The 16,220-nt window shown below is 41.1% G+C and overlaps 1 protein-coding gene across 1 annotated transcript in view; it reads left to right on the top strand.

Annotated features, from left to right (window-relative positions):
• The first annotated feature begins 1,396 nt into the window (after positions 1 to 1,396).
• The window catches only part of LOC311247224 (COP9 signalosome complex subunit 2-like), a 57,954-nt gene continuing 43,130 nt past the window's right edge, over positions 1,397 to 16,220 (top strand). The window contains exons 1-4 of the mRNA XM_084337560.1: positions 1,397 to 1,517; positions 2,715 to 2,828; positions 3,002 to 3,079; positions 6,867 to 6,992. Coding sequence (XP_084193686.1) covers positions 1,464 to 1,517; positions 2,715 to 2,828; positions 3,002 to 3,079; positions 6,867 to 6,992 — 372 coding nt within the window. The 5' untranslated portion in view covers positions 1,397 to 1,463. The remainder of the gene's footprint in view (positions 1,518 to 2,714; positions 2,829 to 3,001; positions 3,080 to 6,866; positions 6,993 to 16,220) is intronic.

Genomic DNA, 16,220 nt, shown 5'->3' with positions numbered 1-16,220 from the left:
CGGGGCTCCGTAATTTCCGTATTGGCGAGTGCCGTTTGCACCTGCGGCGGCATGTGCCTGAGGAACAGCTCCATAAACAAACAGTTAGGCTGTTCGGCGCCCAGTAGGTTCAGCATCCGTTCCATGTGCTCCAACGGCTTGCTGTCCCCCAAGCCTTGTATGGCTAACAAGCGTCTGGACCGCTCTGGCCGCGACAGCTCGAAAATTCTGAGCAGGTGCGTCTTAAAGGCCTCATATTTATCCTGGGCCGGTGGAGCTGTGATGAACCCTACCGTCCTCGCCGCCGTAGTGCTGTTGAGGCTTGAGACGACGTGGAAATATTTTGCGGCGTCATCCACAATTCCCTGCAGGGTGAATTGCGCCTCCATTTGGGCAAACCATGCCGCTGCCGACTGCTCCCAAAATTCTGGCAGTCTGAGGAACCCGGTGTTTGCCATGTTCGGTTTGGTCTCTGAAACTTCAGCGAGAAATCACGTAGGGGTCACCAGTGTAGTGCTGAGAGACGGGAGTCTGAGGCGATGTCCTGAAGTCGAAGGCAACTCCTTTAATATTCATCAGCACAACTATAAGATACAAAAGGAACTGCCACCGCTTAAATAGGTATGCTAGAGTTTCTAGAATATCCTACTATGACATCATCACCAACGTTCCAGAATGTACTACTATGACATCATCACGACCGGTCCAGAATGATTGGGCAGAACTAAGGTTCTAGAATGGGCTGCCATACTATGACAACATCACCAACGTTCCAGAATGGGCTACTATGACATCATCACGAACGTTCCAGAATTATCGGGCAGTACTAAGGTTCTAGAATGTCCTGCCATGACATCACAAACGTTCCAGAATGTTCGGGTGGCACTAATGTTCTAGAAATGTTCCTAACATTAGTTCCTTGGGTGAATTATGTACCATTACAATCACTACATATGTCACAAATGTAACAGTACTAAATACCTGTATGTCATGTATGTCCCTATGCCATAAATGTCATGTACAGTATGTTGTGTATGCCATAAATGTCACTATGAATTGAAAATGGGGGACCCTGATGTAAACAAAACAAACGTCTTTCTCTGGTCTGCATCCCCTTAACAATTGTGTGTATTGAGCCGTACTGTTTTGTACCCATTCTGCAATCTGTTAAATAAAGTTTTCATTCATTCAGTCAGATGTGTGGTAGTCCAACATCTAGCAGAATCGTCACTGTGACTTTATTGCTTTTATCGTTATATATGCCTATGTTTGTGTACAGCACTTTGAGCTACATGACATGTATGAAAGGTGCTTTATAAATACTTACTTACTTACTTACTTACTTACTTTGTCAGCTTATTGCGATCCGTTGGCGCCACCTATGGTCCAAACAGTGCCACTGACTCACTATATCACACAATCACCACCCTGTGGTGTGTGCGTCTCTCAGGCAGCTAGGGGAATGACAGAAGAAGACCGTCAAGATGTCTGACATGGAAGACGACTTCATGTGCGATAACGAAGAGGATTACGACCTGGTATGTGTACAAAACAAGTTGCCATTGCTTAGCTTGTTTTTAACCCGCCTCACAAGAAAGAGAGCGAACTATTGTAGATAGCTAACCCTAGCTAGCTACCGGTTGTAGGCTAACGTTAGCTAACGTTATATGGCTAGCTACTATTAGCTTGATGTGTGACTAGCCATGTTAACATATTGTTAAAGGGTTGTTTCACTCTAGTAGAACTTTCAGCAGTCTTATTCAGTCAAATTCAGCAGTCTTACATCCATCTGAGTGCATCTATCGACCACTGTTGATGTCCCCGTTGTCCATGTCAACACCACCATTCACCCCAGGTTAATTTTGAGGTCCAAGTCTAAATATCATACTTCTGAATTGTAAACAAACTATACAACAATATTATTCTATGCAACCTATTTTTCTGTGTCAAAGGTACTTGTTTTTTCTTAGCTAATAATGTTGTGCATTTTCCAAATGATCAGTATTAATACCGGAGGTGTAGTTTGACCAACTGTTTCACAGAATGTTTAGAATCTTTCTTCCAACAAGGCAGCACATAACCATGGCCCACACATATGCAATCACACGTCAGATTTTATTGAAATCTTCACAGCAGTAATGTTTCTTTATAGGACTACTTCAGAGTATGTTATTTAGACTAGGTCCCCCAAATGAATGGAAGTGGAGGAGCCTGACATAATGTCGGCAGCAGAAACGTAATGTTATACTAACGTGAAATATAACTTTTAATAAGCACTAACCACGCTAATTTAGCTTGTTAGTGATAGGTTACGTTATTAAGGCATGTTAAAGGGGCACTTCACATAACAATGCACATAATCTCTCCCATATCCCAATAATCTAAACTGTTTTAAATGATTTTGTATCTAAATTTTTTCCATTGAGCACAAGGATTCAGTGTCCTTATTCAAGAGATATTCAAACTCATTAACTCTCAATAACTGTCAAACTAAATTAATGTGTGCAAAACAGTTTAGAGCCTTCTGATATGTGTGAGATTATGTGCAAAATAAATCGATATTGTTTTTTGGTGAAGTGCCCCTTTGATTTAGCTGGCTCTAGCTGCTCCCCAACAAACTACCACATGAATAGCCAGTCGGCTAGCTATGGCTGATGGATAATGTTACAGCTTCTGCAGTTATCACAGGAGTATATTCACTTGTGATGTGCATGTGTATCTAATGTTACCACCAGGAATACTCAGAGGACAGTAATTCAGAGCCCAATGTGGACCTGGAGAACCAGTACTATAACTCTAAAGCCCTGAAGGAGGATAACCCCAAAGCAGCACTCAGCAGTTTCCAAAAGGTATAGTAGTAGTAGTGCTCCATATTATTACCACAATGAATGTGAGATGATTGCTGATTTATTTCCAGATTGTAGCACTTAGGACCTCCCTAATTTATGAGGATCTTTCAACCAAGACATATTTGAAACACAGAATTCGGTGATCTTTGATGAGGATGTCATTGTGTCTTCAGGTGTTGGACCTAGAGGGAGAAAAGGGAGAATGGGGATTCAAAGCACTGAAACAGATGATCAAAATCAACTTCAGGCTGGTAAGTAATGGAACACTTGACCTACACCTGTTCTTGTCTGATAACCTACTAGATAAGTTATATACATCCCTGGCTACTGTAATCACCTGTGTGTGTCTGTATGTAATTGCGATAGCTCAAACATTTATTATCTGATTTCTGGGGGGGAATCAATTTGAGATTATATCTTTCTTTTTTTATTATATGTTTTGTAGATTTTTTTTATTGGTTTGTACTACCGGGCAGTCCGGTAGAGATAGAGGGATAGGAGGAAATGGGAGAAGAGCAGGGGAAGACATTCGGCAAAGAACGCCGTGTCCGGGAGTCGAACCTGGGTCGGCGATGCGGCACGTTACATGGTGTGCTACTAGAGCGCCCCGAGATTATATCTTCTAAAATAAAAATGTAAATCGATTTACAAATTCCAGTAATCTATGTTTTCCAATTTCCAGTCTTTTAATATGGGTTCAACTTTCTTTATAACTGATTTTAGAACTATAAATCATTACTTGATGCATAACGATTATCTATGCATTTCGATCGGTTTTATTCTAGAGTGTGATTAACCTTTGTGTTACAAAACTATATATATATCGTGTGACTCCTTCTGCTTGGCTTTTCTGTAGAATCTGTAGAAGGTCCTGTGCTATTTCATTGTTTTACCAAGATCGATGGCACAGATCAAGGTCAAAGTTTCAACCATTGGTGTATGTAGCACTAAGGACCTGTGGAGGAAAAGAGCCGAAGGAAAGAGATAGGAGGATTATGGGGTCGGGGAGGGGCTGGTGAAGGAGGGAGGAGGGGTTACAGGATGTCAAGGTGAGCTAGGAAAGGGGAAAGAGGGGACGACACAATGGGTATTCGACATAAAAAGGAAAAGTGGGGGAGGTGTTAAGATGTCACTCGCAGACCAAAACAGCGACTGGCAAGATGTCCAACTCGGGGACAGGAGAGGATGCGAGTGAGGATGGCGCGAGGTCTACTCGGGCTATGGTTACACTTATTGTTACACTAGTGTTTTTGTGGTAGTTTTTTGAATACGTTTGATGTCCCTTTTACACAGACATGCGTTTTTTGGCGGATACGTTGTGGCCCTAGCTGAAACGCTAAATTGTGTTTGCGTTTTGGAGTAGCGCCAAAAACTCGCCGACAACAGTCGTGTAGTCTGCACGGAGCCGTTGTTGCGAAAACGCCCATGCGCAGTAGATACCATCTGCATGCCCTTCCGGTGACAGCAGAGCTGTCCCAAATAGCTGCAGCTACCATGTGTTGTCAAGTTATTGTTATAAGGACCCCAGTCCAAGCTACAACAGTCTGCATTTGTTTGTATTGAGCCGTATTGTATTGTACCCATTATGCAATATGTTAAAGTTTACATCCATTCATTCTGCTAGCATTACCGATTGGTTGGCTAACATGAGCTAGCGTTAGCTATCAGACCCTGTTAGCTCAAAGCTGCTCTTTCAACTTAACAAGCATTAAACAAAATGGCCCAGTCATCTATTCACCTTTGTTTAATACACACAGCGTTGTCTCTAATGTTATCTAACTACTGATAGCTCCCGATATCATCAGTTTGGTGCTGGCTAACTAGCGTGAGCTAACGTTAGCTTCTAGCCACAATGCTATATTGTTATAATGGCATATTCCATTGACGTTAGCATGCAGCTAACTGTAGCTACCGATCTTTTTTTAGACTAAACTATCCGCTCTTGGTGGTCACTTGTGTTGATGTTAGTTTTGTTTCATCAACAAATGACAGGCAGAACACACAGTGAATGTATCCGTTTTGTTTATTGCACTTTTATTAGACTTTGCTGAAAAAGAATTGCTGCATTGGGTAAAATAGGCAAAGATGGTGGCGCCCATAGGCGCCCGCCTTGTTGACATGTTCTTTGCAGGAAGTGTATTGGCACATTCAAGTTCTGATTGGTTGAAATTGCCTTCATGTTCGCCACCTACTGCCACGGCAGTGTACTACATCACTGTGCTCAGGTGACAAAAACGAAAGTGTGACTCGAGGCTGCTACGTTGCGGCGAAACTCATCTGACAATGAAACGAAAATGAAACGAAAGGTGTAACCGGCGCCTTACAACGTTTCATTTTGTTTGCATGTCCAAGTTAAAAGGCTATTTCGTTTTGGCAGGCAATTTCGTTTTCCTAGCGGCCACGCTCAAAGGGGGTTTTCATTTGTAAAACTCTCCAACAGTGCCATGTAATTTGTGCAAGCCAGATACAGAGCCGTTCACACCCAACGCCCATGCGCAGTAGACACCGACGTCCGCGCGCCCTTGATATGACCAATGATGATATCACAGAACGCTGCTAGAACAAGACGTTAATATTATTGCTCAATATGTAAAATACGCTAGTGAGCAACGCATGGAGGACAACCCTTCACTTTCAAACATTCTATCGGCTATTAATAAGATGAACAGCGGCATGAACGAACGATTCGCCAAACTGGAGATACCTTTTCCCCTTTTTTTTTATATTACCAGCGGGGGGAAAAGAGTAAATAAATAAGAATACAAATAAATAAATTGTTCTCTTATTAATATAGACTATGCTTGATTTTTTTCTCTTTAAATGCAGCTCTTAGCCTAAATTAAGGCTGACTGAAGATAGCCTATTCTCTTTTAAATTATTATTACAATACTTCTATTATTATTATATAAGCTTAATTTTCGTTATCAAAGCATTCCCTCGAACGGACGGGTATGTCATATGTATGTATATATGCGTGTGTGTATATATATATATATATATATATATATATATAGATATATATATATATAATTTCTTTTACTCCCAGGCTATAATTTCCTGGTCTGGTCAGAGACATGACTTAATTTATTTGTTATTGCCTATAGCTACATAAGAGCGACTAGTATTATTTTATTGGATTTTATTGGATTTATTTCACTCTATAAAGTCAGATTATGATGACTCCTAATATCAGGGAGTCCGGGGTGACAATCTGACGCGCCGCGTAAAAAGACGCTCACCTGACATATCTGCATGTAACTCGAGAACCGATGAACGGATTTTGAGTCAGATGGCATTCGAACGGCAACAAATAGCGCTTTAATTCTGTAATTTATATGTTCGGCGAGAAATGCAGCCCCGAGCCTTCAGATGCTCGCAAAGTGCCGGGATGGTAATATCACTTTAGCCAGCTGGAATGTCCGAGCGTTAAATACTCCCGTTAAACCTAACCAATAAAAGGTAATATGTCTCGGATTTTTTTTTAATAAACATTTATTGAATGAACACAGTACAAATGCAACGGTTACTTACAATACAAAGGCGCTTATTATATGTCCTTTTATCGCGCTGTATAGACAGCGTGAGCCCACGCACCTGCGTATTGTACTAAATGCCAGACAGTTGTTGGAGCAGAAGAAAAAAGGCTACAGTCCAGTGTGTAATTTACGAGAGCACAGGTCTGTTCTTTATAAACAGGCGTTTATTATCTTGGGATCATCATCACAACTCCTCGTCCCTCTCACGCCATGAGAACTATATTTATTGAATGAACAGTACAAATGCAACGGTTACTTACAATACAAAGGCGCTTATGGCTTGTGCACGTGACAAATACCTCCTGCACATACAGGAGACAAATGGCGTCTAACCTGACTGCATAAACGCAGCCTCAAACTACACAATATTACTCCTCAGTGTACCTCCTAAATATTCCTGACTGGAGGGCAGGTTTACAGGTTCATATTATCTTTAGTGCGGGTGTTGCATCTCTCCTCCAGTTTGAAATGTTCTTGCCGTCTGTGTGCCTGTACTTTGCAGACCAACTTCCCAGAGATGATGAACAGATACAAGCAGCTGTTGACATACATCAGGAGTGCGGTCACCAGGAACTACTCAGAGAAGTCCATAAATTCCATCTTGGACTACATCTCGACCTCCAAACAGGTACACTCACAGACCCAAGGAAAGAAAGACATCCTGCTGACATGTTCAATCCAATCCACTTTATTTATAAAGCACATTTAACCTCTCTAGCCCGAGCGGTCCGTCGGCGGACCGCAAATAACATCACGCCATAAATCCATCTCTACAGACTGTATGAATTAATGTTTTTTTTTTCAAATGTATCCAAGAGTAAATAGCCTAACCCTGTCAAAACAGCAGTCATAGTGTATATTTTCAGCAATATGTTTGTTTGCCAATTAGGGATGTTAACTCATTCAGCGCCAGCTATTAGACGGGTCCCGTTGTAGCTGGGCCAAGCGTTAAAAGATACGACTGCGTGACCTTGTTTGTAGAGCTAAATCTATATTCTATATTATAGCCATAGGTACATTGCTATTAGGGCTGTACCGAATGCTTCGAAGCTTCGATCATAATTAGGGGTGCACGATATTGATTTTTTTTACCCCGATATCGATAACTTTCTGCTCCTCAAGGTCGATGCCGATAATATATATATATTTATTGTATTATAATTTTTTTTTTATGTATATTCCTGTAGTTTTGACCTAACCAGATTTATCATGACATGAGCGTTACTACTATGAACAAAACAAAGCCAAGAGAACAGTTTTGACTCTTCAAATAAAGTGACTATATTTATTTTTCCAAATAAATATAATTTGAGTCAATCACAAAATTCACAATCCGTCAATGTCATTAACAATGTGTTTCCCTGAACAATGAGTGAACTAAAAACCAACAGGTATTGTGCTTTGTCAGCAGATAAAACATTTGACGCTATAGGAGAGGAGACTGTTGTGGTCTTGGTCCATGAAACAACTATTACTTGGCATTTATAGGACAGCACGCCTCAAAAAGAATTAAATAAACCAAACAAATCATCTCTGTCAAACGTCTTTAATTTTGCAAACGCCTCGTCAATAGGTACAAGCCGCGCCGGTTCCTTTGCACCTGGCTTTGGATTAGCTTAGCCTTTAGCTGCTCGGCGTCGTCGTCGGATTTTAATACACCATCGTAGCGGTGGTGATGTTTCAGGTGACTTATTAGGTTGGATGTGTTATAGCTTGTTGCCCCTTTCCCTCCTCGTGGAACTTCTGCATTTGTTACAAATAGCAAGCAAACTGTTTTCCTCTGAAACTTTGAAAAAGTCAGACGACGCCATCTTTGTTTACTATCTGTGCTGCTTCTGAAGTTACGTGACTACGTCACAGCCAGGCATGAGAAAGGGAGCGCTGGATTTGTGAAAAACTCCTTCTTCCTAAACCACAGTACTGGCAAAACGGGAGGAGCCTACAGTAAAAACAAACGCCCTTCATCCCAATCCACCCACACCGGCTTTCTTTTAACCAAAAAATTTATTCTATATTATTGGAGCTATGAATAATGTTATCGGGTTTATCGGGATGACGTCATAATTGCTGATATCGGCCCGATAATTATAGACGTGATAATTATCGTGCATCCCTAATCATAATGTTGACATTCAAATTCTAAATCAACATTCGAATTTTTTATTTTTTATTAACCCTTTAATCGCTGTTGAAACACGTCATTCCCCGCCATGCTCATTCTGCCGTTGACGCTGGACAGCGTCTTTGATATCAATATTTCAAAAATCTGTGATCGAAATCATATTTCTCCCCCGGAGACATGAGATGCACTCATGAGGCCCTATCAACTCTCTAACGGTTCAAGAGCGCCATCTGGTGGCCGATCGGCCTGATCGCCCAGGGAAGAAACAGGAAATGGAAGCTGGTGCTCATTTCAATTTGGTCCGATCACTCGCTATAGGTCCCGGGACTCGATCTCGACACAATGGATAGCGATCCGTTGCCAATAACTCGATAAACAACATGATTTGGACGTATATACTATTATACAACCTGGAAATGGATCGGGTATTTCTACATCCCATAATAGAAAAAATTCTGTTCCACGCTCATCTCCCAACGGCGAGAGGAAGCTACGGTGAGTTTCAGCATTATTTTTTAATGTCTTCTATACTAACTGCTCTAATGATCATATCACCCACACTAGATGAATGATATAACGTTGCCCACGGAATTATAAACGACCCCCCGCCCATCCGGTCAACATCAGATCATACGTAGTAACTTCTAGAAGTACGTGCAGTTGACATTTTTTATCTCGCGCCGATTGCTATCAAACTGTATACCAGCGTTTCCGTTAGCCGGTAATTACCGGTATTTGACCGGCAAAATCTGTTGAAGTCCGACATATTTAATCTCTCCGGTCTTAATGTCCGGTGAAAATAATTCCCTGAGTCTAAGCACAATTTGATTATTTGAATTGTATTAAAATAGGCTAAAATTAAATAGCCTATGCGATGAACGAAACGATCATTACATTTGTTTCCTCGTTGCTTCTAATAATGACAACGACGTTGTCAGCGAGAGCTTAGTGCTGGGTGTGCGAACTTTTGTGAAGCTGCAGAGCCAGAGCAACAGCAGCACAATGCAGTATTCCAGCAGTACGCCAATTCAGCCATTTTCAGCCAATGTTGGGTGGGGGGCGCTGCTGTGCGGTTCCCAGAAAAGAGCCAATAACAGCTAAATCAGCTGCTCTGCAGCGCCATACTCTGCAAATAAGTCGTTGCGAGGTGGAGAGAGTCGTCACGCAAACCACGATAATGTTGCCGTCTCTCTGCTTTCTCAGTTCTTCGCTTGATATAATTAATACAAATGTCCAATATAACGGAATTCGTTAGCTCATAAAAATGTGATTATAACAGACTGCTGTTTAGTGTCGGACCGACTGCCCACATACGTGGTCTATTTTATTTCAAGTCAGCAGCAGCACGGAGTATCGAGGGACTTATTTTATTTGGAATATATTAATGACTGTATACGCAAAAGTAGCCTAGTTTTAAGTAATAATATTATAAATCTACATGCCTTGAGGATGACATTCTTTATATAGCCTGCCTATCAATTGTTTTAAAGCTCAATAAACTATGACCGGAATTAATCTCATTTGTCCGGTAGATTGAAATCTTGCAGGTCACGGAGACCGGCAACAATTTTTTCTAACGGAAACCCTGCTGTATACAATCATCAATATAATGCATTTAGGGCTATAAATCACGCTCTGGAGCGGCGTGGCTCAGGGGTAGAGCGGGTCGTCCAATGATCGAAGGGTTGGTGGTTCGAATCCCGCTCAAGCCCATGTCCATCCCACTGCCGTTGTGTCCTTGGGCAAGACACTTAACCTACTTGCCTCGTATGAATGTGTATGCATGTGAATGAATGTTGGTGGTGGTCGGAGGGGCCGTAGGCGATGATTATTCGCCACGCTTCCGTGAGTCTGCCTCAGGGCAGCTCTGGCTGCAATTGTAGTTTACCACCACCAGTATGACTGTGTATGAAGTGAGCGAATAATGGACTCTGTAAGCACTCTGGGGTCTCTGGGGTGTCACGAAGAGCGCTATATAAATCCAATCCATTATTATTATTATTATAAAGCTGCAGAAAACGATAAAAACATACTTATACTTTAGACCGTATTTTAGTATGAATATGTGAATGAAAAAGTATAATGTTGCTACACCCTGAACAATAGATATAGGACTTTGAATGGGCCATGGTAATGTCAATTTAGCAATACAATTTAAAAAGTTATAGCCCTGCAAAGAAGGGGAACTTCTCCATGTTAAATAGGGCTGGCGAGGGATGGTAAATTATGAATTTAACCCCGGCGATCAAAGTGTTAACACTTTAATCGCCGAAGACGCTGGGCAGCGTCTTTCCCCGCCATGCTTATTCTGCCGAAGACGCTGGACAGCGTCTTTGATATCAATATTTCAAAAATCTGTGATCGAAATTATATTTCTCCCCCGGAGACATTATATGTACTGGTGAGCCCCTCTCAACTCTCCAACGGTTCAAGAGCGCCATCTGGTGGCCGATCGCCCAAACAGGAAGTGATGCAGATGAAGTGGTGCTCACCCATATTTCGTCCGGGCACTCGCTATCGTTAGCGAGACTCCATCTTGACACACTGGATATCGATTGATTGCAAATAACTCGATAAACAACATGATTTGGACGTATATACTATTATACAACCTGGAAATGGATCGGATATTTCTACATCCCATAATAGGAATATTTCAGTTCCACGCTCATCGTCCAACGGCGCGAGGAAGATACGGTAAGATCCAGCGTTATTTTTCAACATGTTCTTTACTAACTGCTCTAATGATCATATCACCCACACTAGATGAATGATATAACGTTGGCCACAGAATTATAAACTACCCCCCCGCCCATCCGGTCAACATCAGATCATACTTAGTAACTCCTAGAAGCACGTCCAGTTGACATTTTTTATCTCGCACAGATTCCTATCAAACTGTATTTCATCATCAATATAATGCATTTGGGGCTATAAATCAAGTTCTGGAGAAAGCTGCAGAAAACGATAAAAACATACGTATACTTTAGACCGTATTTTAGTATGAATATGTGAATGAAAAAGTATAACGTTGCTACACCCTGAACAATAGATATAGGATGTTGAATGGGCCATAGTAATGTCAATTTAGCAATACAATTTAAAAAGTTATAGCCCTGCAAAGAAGGGGAACTTCTCCATGTTAAATAGGGCTGGCGAGGGATGGTAAATTATGAATTTAACCCCGGCGATCAAAGTGTTAAAATGTTTTTTTTTTTTTTGTGTCTATTCAATCTGTTTAAACCAATGGGGGTTTTCTTCACAGTTGCAGTTAAAGATTAGGCTACACTAATATTATAATATTATACTATAAGACGTCACCATCACTTTCATACCAACCGTGCCCTTATTGGATTATTTATGTTGACGAAACTGATGAGTTATATTCATTAAAGAAAGTTGATTTAATAAAAGAAAAAGACTCATTTAATCAAATTAATCACTTTATTCATATTGAGGATTTAGTTAAAAAGTAAAAAAAAAATATAGACATTCGAAGCTTCGTTCGAATACTTCAATCGAAGCTTCGAATGTTAATAAATGACATTCGGTACAGCCCTAATTGCTATAGTCATTAGACACTGTTTCTTCCCGTCAACATGCAAAAAAGAGATCATTTACCATGCATACATTCCCGTGTTATACCGTGGTGAATATAAGTATAATTTCAGAGTGGTATGGGGTAATTCCTGAAATGCTGAGTTATAGCCATATAGGTAAATTCTACTATTTGCGTTGGCGTTTCTTGCCTGTACACGCTAGTATTCCCGAATCAAATTTATACAGTAGGTATTATGTTTCATCATAAATGCATGAAAGGCGGGGGGGGGGTAGGGGGGGGGGTCGTTTCTGATTATTGATTATGATATTGATTGATCGTTTGAGTAACGCTATTCCCCTCTGATTGCTGGTCACTGCTCTTTGAGTAACGCTATTCCCCTCTGATTGCTGGTCACTGCTCTTTGAGTAACGCTATTCCCCTCTGATTGCTGGTGCTGCTCTTTGAGTAGAATGCTTATGGCTATGGAGTGCCAGTACAGTACTTGATTGATTTTTTAACAGAAGGTACGAACTGTAAAATCACTTTGTTTTTACTATTTTTGCATTGTAATGCAAACGTGTGTTGCCCAATTTGAGCATTATGCTAACTCAGCTACCAACACTTCCTCTAATAATCTGTCAAATGCAGATGTGACAAAATGGCATCCAATGTAATAAAAAAAGTCAACCAACGAACTCGATTCTTGTACCGGATCTCCTCTCTGGTAAACAAGAATACCCTGAAGACTCTGGCAGGAGCACTCATTCAAGGGTACTACGACTATGCTTGCACCTCATGTACCAAAGCACCTCAAAGGCACTAAAAACAAAATTACAAACATCTCAAAACAAACTAGATGGAGCTCCACAAATCATGTTAAACCCAGATTCGGCTTAAACTATGGACTAAACACGTTTCGCAATTATGCCACATCAATGTGGAACACCCTACCCACAGCTGTAAAGGAATGTGAATCACTATCCACTTTCAAAACCACTCTCAAAGAGCACCTACGGGAGACTGCAATTCGAAACTGGCCCCTGCAAATGTCCTAACCCAACCCCCTCCAATGTACAGTAAATGACCAAGTATGGCTTTGTCAATATTCCAATGTACAGTGACCACCCCCTACCCAACCCCCCACCAACACCCCACCCACCCAACCACCTCCAATGTACAGTCCCCCCCCACCCAACCCCACCCCACCTACCCAACCTCCTCCAATGTACAGTTTCTACGTCAAATGTATACTCTCTTTTCTGGACTCTTTTTGTATCACAAACAGTACTGTATTTGCAAATCTGGTATGTCATAAATGTATAGATGTAGCAGTACTGTCTGTATGTCGTGTGTGTCATATATGTTATGATGAATTGAAAATGGTGGACCCTGATGTAAACAAGACGAAAGTCTTTCTCTGGTCTGCATCCCCTTAACAATTGTATGTATTGAGCTGTACTGTACCCATTCTGCAATCTGTTAATAAAGTTTTCAATCAATCAATCAATCAATTACCAGTAACAGCCTTAGTATTGAGCGCTAAAAACGCTGATCAGCTGGATCGGTATGAAAACATTGCACAATCGAGCCAGAATTTACGTCAGATAGTCCTTACCTGTGGCCGGGAGTATTCCAAAAATAATATTCCAATTGTTTGATCGCCATCTGGTACATCCAATGTCGATTTGGTCCATGGCATAATCAATCACAGCATATGGATCGGATGTCCCCTAGACGTTTGGATGCGACCGATTGAACCTCTAGCCTTGCCTCTACTGAAGATCTTTGCAGTGTAACACAAGGGACTGGAACAGGGTTTTCTACAGCTCTATACCGCCACCTGGGGGAATCTGGCAGGTACTGCACCCTCTGCGTCTCAGTAGGCCTTCTAACGGCAACATACAGGTCCCTGGCATTGAATAGGATATTAAAATCGATTTTTTTTTAAACTAGCAAAACCCGAGATATCTCTGGTCTTGGCGCACAGAGCATGGCGAGTTAACCCGGGATATCTCGGGTTTGGCCCCGAATGAGTTAACTCGATTGATTGATCGTTAAGGATTTACTCGAATGCGTGAAATGTACTCGATCTACTATCAAACGATGTGTTGTCCGTCTAGTGTATTTTCAAGTCATGTTTCAATGAACAGATACAGGACGCAATATAACTATGGCGAAGAGGAAACTACTTTGGTGTCTAGAAGAAGTGAGGGAATTCTTTTGCGAGTGCAGGCGGCAACTTATGTCATGACAAAATGAAGCGGACAAAGAGATGCATTGTGGGACCATTTTGGAAAAAAGGAGAGAATAATGCCACCTGCAAACACTGCAATTCTGCATAGACATACAACACAACGACAACAGCAATGCTCTTATGCTCAGGTTAATTCGGATAAGTTTGCTGGCTCATCCTCGTCTCACCTGCAGCAACCCACCATCGGCTCTGTGTTTGCGAAGAGGAGCTGCGACCCACAACGGGCTGAAAAAACAACAGTCAGTCTGTGCATATATTTAGAAAGATATGATGCATATCCAAAGCTGGCACGCCATTACCTCTGCGACATCTGTACCGTCCGAGCGAGTGTTTTCAGCCAAAAAAAAAAAAAACGGGACCTTGTGAGTCCGTCTGAGACAGGCTTTTTATTTTCTATGTTGGCGATCTTGTTGTAAAGTAATAATAATAATAATAATAATGTTTTGGCTCGTTAGTTGTTTTCAATGCGTTTCAGTTATTTAGTTCAATGTTAGGCCTATTGGAAATTTTTTGTTGACATAAGTAGATTTTTTGTTTTTGTTTATTTATTAAGTTAATATAAAACAGTGTTTGTGAATTTTTTTTGAGTTTGTTAACACTTTGATCGCCATGGGTTAAATTCATAATTTACCATCCCTCGCCAGCTCTATTTGTCTATGGAGAAGTTCCCCTTCTTTGCAGGGCTATAACTTTTTAAATTCTATTGCTACATTGCCATTATTATGGCCCATTCAATGTCCTATATGTATTGTTCAGGGTGTAGCAACGTTAAACTTTTTCATTCACATATTCATACTAAAATATGGTCTAAAGTATAAGTATGTTTTTATCGTTTTCTGCAGCTTTCTTCAGAACGTGATTTATAGCCCTAAATGCATTATATTGATGATGAAATACAGTTTGGTAGCGATCGGCGCGAGATGAAAAATTTCAACTGGACGTACTTTTAGAATGATCTACGTATGATCTGATGATGACCGGATGGGCGGGGGATCGTTTATAATTCCGTGGGCAACGTTAGATGATTCATCCAGAGTGGGTCATATGTTCATCATAGCAGTTTATATTGAACACGTTAGAATATAACGCTGAATCTTACCGTATGTTCCTCGCGCCGTTGGACGATCAGCGTGGAGTAGACCGTTTTCGATTATGGGATGTAGAAATGCTCGATCCATTTCCAGGTTGTATAATAGTATATACGTCCAAATAACGTTGTTTATTGAGTTAGGGCGAGCGATCTATTATCCAGTGTTTCAAGATGGAGTCGCGGGAGCTATAGAGAGTGGCCGGACCACATTTGCATGAGTACTACTGGTTCAAAGGTTAATATCCGGTTGGCGATCTGCCGATCGGCCACCTGATGGCGCTCTTGAACCGCTAGAGAGTTGAGAGGAGATCACACTTGTGTCTCAGGGCCCCGGAAAGGAAATATGATTTCGATGACAGATTTTTGAAATATTGACATCAAAGACGAGTTAAGGCGTCCTCGGCGGAATGAGCATGGCGGGGAATGACGAGTTCCGGCGTTTTTGGCGGTTAAAGTGTTAAATAAATTTTTTAAGTGGCGAGAATAAATTATTTTTGCCACATATGCGGCGCTCGGCCACACAAATGTATTTAACTTCCATCGGACGGTGCGACGGCGGTTAATATGTCTAGGCCTCTACATTTCTATATGTTTACTATGCTATGCAATGTTGTGAGTGTTATAAAGAGTGTATAAATAAACCCTTTGAGCAAATGAATGCATTTGTTATCGTTTGGTAAATTTGGTATTTTTTGTTACAATTGATCGTTAATTGATCATTAACGTTATCAGTGATTAGGGTTGGGCATCGTTTGGATTTGAACGATTCCGGTTCCGATTCCGATTCTCCATATCGATTCCTGTTCTAAACGATTCTCGCTTCCGATTCTTTGAGGTGCAGGTCAAAAC

This window comes from Notolepis coatsorum (genome assembly GCF_963971535.1).
Source record: "Notolepis coatsorum genome assembly, chromosome: 20".
Classification (NCBI taxonomy): domain Eukaryota; kingdom Metazoa; phylum Chordata; class Actinopteri; order Aulopiformes; family Paralepididae; genus Notolepis; species Notolepis coatsorum.
The sequence above is the reverse complement of the archived record's forward strand: the minus strand, read 5'-3'. Positions and strand labels throughout refer to the sequence as shown.